We start from the raw sequence: 9,326 nt of genomic DNA, 5'->3' as shown, positions 1-9,326 counted from the left end.
GGATTCCCAATGAATGCCCTCGTGATGTGGCAGATTCTGAAGAAGAAGAGCGAAGGATCGACGTCAGACATCTTTATTTTCAACCTCTCGGTACTGGACGCCTATTTCGGCCTCATGACGCCAGTGGACATGATCAACCGGCTGTACTTCAACGATCCCAAGATCTGGTATTCCCAACGTTTCGCCTATGGACTGAAAGACGTGACTCCGCTATTTCTCACCTGTATTTGTCTGGACAGGTACGTCGCTGTGGTCCATCCCATTCTATTCACCGGGATCCGTGATAATCGCTTCCGAATCGGCGTCTCCATGGTGGTTTGGGGACTCATCCTGGCCTACTCGTTGACCAAATGCATTTTAGGCGTCTTGAGTGTGAACGAAGTCTTCAGCGGAGTCATCCTCGCTGCCTTCTTCCTCATGGTGTTCTGCAACCTGTCCATCATCTGGGTCCTCAGGAAAAGTGTGGCAGGGAAAGAAGTCATGAACCCGGTGAAGAAGAGAGCCTTCAAAATGGTGTCTATCGTCCTCGCCATCATCGTGGTGAACTATCTCCCTCCGGTTGCTCTCCTGCCATTTGCATCAACCTTCTCGTTTGTGACGCTCCACTGCAAGGTTCTTCTTGCCGTGTTCTCCATCATGGACTTGAGCTGCACCATCGAGCCTTTGCTCTACATCTCTAAGATGGAGCGATCCGAGTTCTGTCCCTGCCTCGAGAGTGCCTCCAAGAAACCCGTCAACGTTAGCATCTGAAACGAACCACCGTCTGAATTTTTGTGTGTGATTCTAGACCGTGTTTTTGTCTAATTCTCAACAGGTCTGTCGTGATTGGTCACTGAAAGTAGGGAAAAACACAACATTAAATGCATATAATAAAACAAAACTAAGCAAAATTGATAGACTCATCACCTTTATAAACGAAAGAAAAATACCCATATCTTTAGTCACTGATGTCAAAGGTTGTTTCCATCAAACTCTACAGTATTTCAGCACAAATTTGTCTAATTAAATTAAGATATATTTTTACATGGATAGGGTAAGCAAAACTGCACAGAGTCAACAAAATATGACATTGAATGAACATGATTTGAGCTGAACACACTTGAAACCTCTTCTATTTTTCTCTTCGGTTTAAGTCAAACTCGGTCCTTGAGAGTCACTGTCCTGTAGAGTTTAACTCCAACTTTCCTCAGCACACCTGCCTGCAAGTTTCTAGTATGCCAAGAAAGACCTTGATTAGCAGGTTCAGGTGTGTTTAATTGGGGTTGGAGCTGAACTTTGCAGGACAGTGGCCCTCCAGGAGCAGAACTGGACACCCCTGGTTTCAGTCATGTTAATAATTTTGCATCTTACTTGGCCTTTTCAGGGTCTGCTTATAATGTCAGTGCATTTTAATGTTTAATTTAAGTACTGTGATGTATGACTCTGGGGTTTGGGTTTATGTATTGCCATGGTTTGAAATGCTGATTTTAGCTAAACCCGTTTAGAGGCACTTAAATGAACTGCTTATCATTAACATGTTGACTTCATGAACGTGTGCCAGTTGTCTGAGTGTTGTGTGTCGTGTTTCCCCAGATGTGACCCTGTTTGCCTCTTTCTGTGCAGCTCATTCATAACGTTTCATTCCTCGTGACTCTTTTCTGATTGATCGTTAGACTCTGAGAAGATGAAGCTACAGTGAACAGAGCTGGACTTCTCTTTCTTCTCGTCACTGTTTTGAGTTTTCTTCAGATCACCTGATTCTTTATTTCTCACAGATTAGAGACCAAGTGTCCCGGTGAATAATTAAGAACTTAACGCACCACTAATTAAGACGTTAATTAAAATACCCAGGGATTAATTAGGAACGGGTTGAGGTGACACAGATGGTACGAGCTTGTAATTGTGTAACTAGATGATGCTACGAGATTAATTAACATGAAAAACATTTACAGTAGATGCTCACATGAGCTTGTGTTGTCATTGATCTCTGGCTACTGGAGACAGTTTTATTGACCAGAGCAATAAGAAAAAGAAATATAAATATTTGTTGTATTTATTATGCATAAAGGAACTCCAAAAATTATGTACTTTCATGTCTGTTTATTTATTCTTCTGTTCTGAACTATAGCAGCCATGTGTAAATACTCTGAAATATCAGAATAACAAGAGACGGATTTATCTTCATTTGAACACAGTGAAAACTGTAAAGCACACAGGTTTGACACACAGCCCTGTATGAAACCCCTCTGAAACATTCACAAAACTTCACAGCTTCTCATGAAATGAACACTATGTAAATGAGTACTTGAACACCAAAGAGGAAAAGATCTATTCAATCCCAAACTCCACTCACTTGCTTTTAGCTCAGAAAATTACAATTTAACATGAAACAATAAGGGTCTGCCAAATGCATAAATGATGTGTACACACAGAAGTGGAAAAACCAACGAAAGGTTTACTAAACTCCCATCCATTAAAACCTCCTGGATTCAAATGAAATCTGAGCGAGTGACATGCATGAATACAAAATTCAAATGCATGAATACACAGCATCTGAATGAAATGAAATGCGAAAGAAACTCACTGTTGTCAGTCATTAAACATTTGCACCAAATACTAAACTGATATTCAACCCTAAAGTGTGTGAGAAATGAGAATGCACAAGTTAATAGATCAGTCACTGGATGGAGTATCTGTATGAAAACACAAAAGCAGTCAAACTAAATTTGACGTTAGTTGAAACTGTAATGCTTTGATTGAATTCACTGAAATACTTATTGCTCTAAATCGCAGTCATAGGCTCATATATCTCGTTCCCCACAGCTGTGGACTCAGTGGCAGAGAGCCAGAAATGAGTATTTGCAAGATGTTACAGTAGATTTACTCATTTGTTCCTTGCATCACTTGTTGACATGAAGCTCTGCAGTTACATCACAAAACTTTGATCATCCCCTTCCATCGAACTGCAGACTTCATCACGAACTTTTCCGCCAGACCCTCCTCTTCATCCAATCACAGACGAGTTCTTCTGCTACACACCTTCTTGTTGACCCAAAAGACCCGCAACAATTGGTCGCGTCCAAAACGTCCCACCTCTGTCTCCCGCGGGATAAGCTTTTAATGGAGCGCCCCGAGAGAGACGCTAAACTGAGGACGCGTCTAAGTTGGGTGATGGTCAGAGAAACGTCGGGAGAAACCGACAATCGAATGGGAACTGTAGCGGGAGAGATTTCTGTGCAATAATTTATGAGGTTCTCATAAACAAACCTTTGAAAGGTCGTCACTTTGTTTTGCTGCTGAACAGTCGCTCTCGTCGAAGAACCGACGCTCTAATTCACAGCTAATCATCGTTCCTCATGGAAAACATCACGGATTTAAACCTGAACTCCACCGCTCCTGGGTGGCAGCGTCCGCTGTGGTACCTGTTCGAGGCGTGTGCCGAGGCTCCTCACTGGTTTATCCTCTACTTTGGTGTTAAAGTATTAAACCTGGTCGCAGGAGTGCCATTAAACGTCCTCGTGATGTGGCAGATTCTGAAGAAGAAGAGCGAAGGATCGACGTCAGACATCTTTATTTTCAACCTCTCGGTACTGGACGCCTATTTCGGCCTCATGACGCCAGTAGATCTGGCAAACCGGCTGTACTTCAGCGATGACACAATCTGGTACTCCGTGCGTTTCGCCTACGGGCTGAAAGACGTGACTCCGTTATTTCTCACCTGTATTTGTCTGGACAGGTACGTCGCTGTGGTCCATCCCATTCTATTCACCGGGATCCGTGATAATCGCTTCCGAATCGGCGTCTCCATGGTGGTTTGGGGACTCATCCTGGCCTACTCGTTGACCAAATGCTTTTTAGGCGTCTTGAGTGTGAACGAAGTCTTCAGCGGAGTCATCCTCGCTGCCTTCTTCCTCATGGTGTTCTGCAACCTGTCCATCATCTGGGTCCTCAGGAAAAGTGTGGCAGGGAAAGAAGTCATGAACCCGGTGAAGAAGAGAGCCTTCAAAATGGTGTCTATCGTCCTCGCCATCATCGTGGTGAACTATCTCCCTCCCGTTGCTCTCCTGCCATTTGCATCAACCTACTCGTTCGTGGCGTTTCGGTGTAAGATCAGCCTCGCCGTGTTCTCCATCATGGACTTGAGCTGCACCATCGAGCCTTTGCTCTACATCTCTAAGATGGAGCGATCCGAGTTCTGTCCCTGCCTCGAGAGTCCCTCCAAGAAACCCGTCGACGTTAGCGTCTGAAGCGTAGCATGCGTGATTTAAGGCTGTCTGTGTCTCAGTGGTTCTCAGCTGGAGGGTTGTGAGCCAAAGCAAGCCCTCAGGTCTGTTGTAATGGGGCCATAAACAATGGCTGCCTTTACTCGACAAGTCTTAATGCACAGATCCCATCTTTTGACCATATCCGATTTTTTTGGCCCGTCTGTTTACATTCACTTTAGACAGGACTGGAATCTGATATTTGTGTTTACATTCATTCCTGCCCAAAATGATTTTCGGTGATCGTTTTACTTTGCACATGGTAGACCCTGGTTGTGAATGGCCGTTTAGTGAGTATCCTAATAGTGAAGCTTGTTGGTTTCATTAATAAAGAGAAGTTATCGCGTCATTGCTGAGAAATATAATGAATCTTTCAGTAGTGAAGCTGTCACGGGCAGAGTTTGGAAACCAGCTCCTGAATGTTTCTGTGTTTACGCAATTTATTTTCTTTACAAAGATAAATATAAAGTTCCACCTCAATATAAAGCTGTGAGCGAGCGAGTACAGGCACGTCTGCCTCATAATACAACATTAAAAAGCTATTTTTGTGAATAAACGTGTCTTCCTCGTCTTGTAGTGGCTTTTCATTTAAAGGGGAATCGGATATGCGTGTTTAGACGTGGGTTGTATGTCCAGATATCGGATATGAATCTGATTTAAAACCACATTTGGAAGTGGCTCCGGAAAAATGCGGAAAAAAATCAGATCTCGTGCGGATTTTTGTGTTTTCACGTGTGCAACAAATCTTGAGAAAAAGATTGGATATTTTGTGCCAGTGTAAACGCAGCCGGGTCAGATACAATACAATAAAACTAACCATATAGAACCAATATGACAGCAGAATGTCAAAGATGTCAAAGATCGTATGTGCATCGAACTACACACTATTTTTGGCACAATTTTATGTTACCAGGTAAAAGTCAAATTCAGCAGATGGATGGACATCGGCCTCTTCCTCAAACACCACGAACGAAACATCAAGACAAAGAAAATACAGCACAGATGACAGAGAGAGTGAATGTGATTTGAGGTTGACACACACTGTCTGTGCAATGAACTATTTGCATTAAACCACTTTTCAATGCAGTTCATATAAGGCCTATCAAGGGTCCACTTTCTATAATATTAACGCATTTCAATGTTTGCTTGCTACTGATGTAAAGCTCTGCAATGTGTTGATGTAAAATCCTGACTCTGATTTTAGCAAAAGCCACTGATTTAATGAACTGCTTATCATTAACATGTTGACTTCATGAACGTGTGCCAGTTGTGTGAGTGTTGTGTGTCGTGTTTCCCCAGATGTGACCCTGTTTGCCTCTTTCTGTGCAGCTCATTCATAACGTTTCATTCCTCGTGACTCTTTTCTGATTGATCGTTAGACTCTGAGAAGATGAAGCTACAGTGAACAGAGCTGGACTTCTCTTTCTTCTCGTCACTGTTTTGAGTTTTCTTCAGATCACCTGATTCTTTATTTCTCACAGATTAGAGACCAAGTGTCCCGGTGAATAATTAAGAACTTAACGCACCACTAATTAAGACGTTAATTAAAATACCCAGGGATTAATTAGGAACGGGTTGAGGTGACACAGATGGTACGAGCTTGTAATTGTGTAACTAGATGATGCTACGAGATTAATTACCATGAAAAACATTTACAGTAGATGCTCACATGAGCTTGTGTTGTCATTGATCTCTGGCTACTGGAGACGGTTACATTAGGGCATGAGATATCAATATTAGCTAGATGTGTGATTCATAAAGGAACTCGTTTAACAATATACTCACGTCTGTGTTCAGTTATTCTTCCTTTCTGAACTGTAAATACACTGAAATATCAAAATAACAAGAGAGATGGATTTACCTTCATTTGAATACAGTGAAAACTGTAAAGCACACAGTTCTGACACACAGCCCTGTATGAAAACACTCTGAAACATTCACAAAACTCTGCTGTTTGCGGTCAAAAATGACCATAAATGTACTATATTTTAGTTTGATAATGTTTTTTATTTTATATTTTTAGCGGATTCAATAGTACTAAATTATATTTACACTGTATTTATAATCCATTTATTCACTTTTTGAGCATAGACCTAAACATTTTTTTGGTCCAGCTTAAACTGTTGTAAATCTTGAATGCTTTAGCAACAGACTGAAGTTTGATCTCTTTTCAAGGACTTGGCAGATTATTGCTGAAGTGAAAAAAAGTTTAAAAAAGTGAACTTGAAAAAAGTAACAGAATTTTACATGTATTGTTATGAAAAATGCACAAAAATACTATTTTCAGTTTTTATATGAAATATATATTTTCAAAATCACGTTTTACTCTAAAACTGCAAGAAAATCAAAGCCATAAATCTAAACAAGTTGTTTTCCAAATTTGTGGTTGATATCTCCCAAAATTTTCTTTCAGTGAGAGTGTTTTCGGCTGCAGTACCAAACGCTTCCACTAGAGGAAATTCGTCTCCCATTCGTTTCCAATGCACTCATACATTGTATTGTATTGTATTTTAACAATACAAGAGTGACTATTTTTTTCAGGACCATTTAACCTGTTCGAATCACGTCCATGATAATTAGTTATTACTATAAACATTTCAGTGATCAGCGCTGGGTAATTCTGGCCCAGATCTCTTGAAGACTCTCCCTGCTGGCCGGCGGTCCGCTAACCGACGTCACGTATCCCGGATAGCGCTCGAAAAACTCGGGAGCGGGACAAGTCGGGCTCATCTGAGCCTCGTCAGGCGAGGACACGAGTGGAATCAGTTTGGCGTGAGCGTAATCAATCTCAAAGCCCTCGAAAATAAGCCCCACTCCCCAGGCCCCAAGCCCCGCCTCCAGGAGCCGGGACACCTTCCGAGCCGCGAGCACCATCCGAATGTACTCGCTCTCCTTCAATCGGAAGATATCACTGGATAGCGGTTTACGGGGAACCAGAACAGTCAGTCCAGGTGTGTTGGGAAACGGTGTGAGGAACGCAACATGTTCGTCGTCTTCCCAAATTCGCCAGTGCTTTTCTTCTCCGCGAATGATGCGCGGGAACAACCCGGAGTCGGAGGATTCGCCGAGGAAGGTGTAGTTTAAAGGCGCGTTCGGTTTGGGAAGATGAACACGGATGCGACTCTTAACCGCGTCTAAATCGGAGTCGGTCCAGCGCGGGCCGCTCCTGGAGCTGATGTAGCCGGGATCGAACGCCTGGAAGTCTTCATCCGGGGCGAGGTGAGGTTTCCAGAGGGACTGGAGGCCGTGGAGGGGAACGAGGAGGAGCTCGGCCCGGTTCTGCGGCGTGTGGACCAGAGCGCAGCGCTGAACACACAGTCTCTCGCACAGCAGGAGCGCCACGGTCCTCGCGGCCCGAAACACACGCAGGAACTCGTCCTCGGGGGAGTGGAAGAGGCTGTGTGTGTGAGTGTGTGTGTGAGTGACGACAGCGACCCCTGGTGTCCACGGGGAGGAGTGCAGGAACGCCTGCAGATCTGAGGTCTGCCAGAACACACACTTCTCCTGGAGATCAGACACGCATGAGGACATTCTGGGAACCAGAGACAGAAGTGGCAGATATTAAAATGATAAATGATAGATTCAAATTATTTATTTAGTATATCTCTCGCTCACAGACACACACACACTCACACACTCACAGACACACACACACACTCTCTCTCTAACAGACACACACACACACTCTTACAGACACACACACACACTCTCTAACAGACACACACACACACTCTTACAGACACACACACTCTTACAGACATACACACTCACACACACAGACACACACTCACAAACACACACACACACACACACACACAGTCTCTCTAACAGACACACACACACACTCTTACAGACACACACACTCTTACAGACATACACACTCACACACACAGACACACACAGTCTCTCTAACAGACACACACACACACACACTCTTACAGACACACACTCTCTTACAGACACACACACTCACTCACACACACACACTGACACACACTCACAGACACACACTCACAGACACACACACTCTCTCTCTCTCTCTCACACTCTCTCTCTGTCTCTAACAGGCACACACTCACAGACTCTCTCTCTCTCACACACACACACACACACACACACACACTCTCTCTCTCTCTCTCTCTCTCTCAGACACACACTCACACTCTCTCCCTCTCTCTCTCTCACACACACACACAAACACACACAATCTCTCTCTCTCTCTCTCTCTCTCACACACACACACACACACACACACACACACTCTCTCTCTCTCTCTCTCTTAGACACACACTCACACTCTCTCCCTCTCTCTCTCTCTCTCTCTCTCTCTGTCTCTAACAGGCACACACTCACAGACTCTCTCTCTCTCACACACACACTCTCTCTCTTTCTCTCTCTCTCTCTCTTAGACACACACACACACACACACACACACACACACACACACACACACTCTCTCTCTCTCTCTCTCTCTCTCTCTCTCTCTCTCTCTTTCTCTTTCTCTCTCTCTCTCTCTCACACACACACACACACACACATTTCTGTACCTTCCCAATAAGCTGCCGAGTATCACAGCACAACTGTTAATAATCCACCGCTGACTTATTTTCATTAGGATTGGAGATATTCTTCAGCTCGAACTCACGGACTTCCGCGTGACCAACTCTCGACATCATCAATATCCTGAGGAGTAGCGCCTCCTGCTGGCCGGAAGCGGAACTGCGCCGTGAGTTTAATCTCGTCCACCAGAGGGCGCCAAAGCCTCAGAGAGCGAGATTAACCTAAGAGAGTCCAGAAACACGTGTAATTTACAACAGCTCTGGAAGAAAGACGTCCACTTTTTTGTCCTTAAACGCTCATTTTTTGGGGTCGACAGCTAATAAAAACGTATTTCTGTTTTTTTGTTTGTCTGCTGTACATCTTGTCACATAGCAGCTTTTAGACATTGTTTTGTTTTATGTTATAAGTCAGAAATGACAAGGATGAAGCTTTAGGCAATGCAGTGCGTGTCGCTCTGTCTCTATTTGCTCTCTGTACAGAAGAATCAGTAATATTAGTAATAGTAATATGAACAATCAGTGATTG

General features: G+C 43.6%; 3 protein-coding genes across 3 annotated transcripts in view; 2 read left to right on the top strand and 1 right to left on the bottom strand.

Moving 5' to 3' along the window:
- Positions 1-750, top strand: part of LOC311301256 (P2Y purinoceptor 1-like) — a gene marked incomplete at its 3' end in the record, with an annotated part of 1,235 nt that extends 485 nt beyond the window's left edge. The window contains exon 1 of the mRNA XM_084426227.1: positions 1-750. This exon is cut by the window's left edge and continues 485 nt beyond it. Coding sequence (XP_084282353.1) covers positions 1-750 — 750 coding nt within the window.
- A 1,321-nt stretch (positions 751-2,071) lies between these two features.
- Positions 2,072-4,907, top strand: LOC311300590 (G-protein coupled receptor 35). Its single transcript, XM_084424951.1, has one exon. The coding sequence runs from the start codon at positions 3,336-3,338 to the stop codon at positions 4,224-4,226; it is 891 nt and encodes a 296-aa protein (XP_084281077.1). The 5' UTR covers positions 2,072-3,335; the 3' UTR covers positions 4,227-4,907.
- Positions 4,908-6,227: 1,320 nt separating this feature from the next.
- LOC311300495 (uncharacterized protein) lies at positions 6,228-8,936 on the bottom strand. The gene is made up of 2 exons (XM_084424787.1): positions 8,789-8,936; positions 6,228-7,773 (listed from the first exon to the last, which is right to left on the bottom strand). Exons 1-2 carry the CDS (start codon positions 8,851-8,853, stop codon positions 6,846-6,848), a joined length of 993 nt encoding a protein of 330 aa, XP_084280913.1. The 5' UTR covers positions 8,854-8,936; the 3' UTR covers positions 6,228-6,845.
- Positions 8,937-9,326: the final 390 nt, after the last annotated feature.

Source organism: Rutilus rutilus, assembly GCF_951802725.1.
Source record: "Rutilus rutilus genome assembly, chromosome: 12".
Taxonomy (NCBI): Eukaryota; Metazoa; Chordata; class Actinopteri; order Cypriniformes; family Leuciscidae; genus Rutilus; species Rutilus rutilus.
This window is presented reverse-complemented; position numbering and strand designations above follow the sequence as displayed.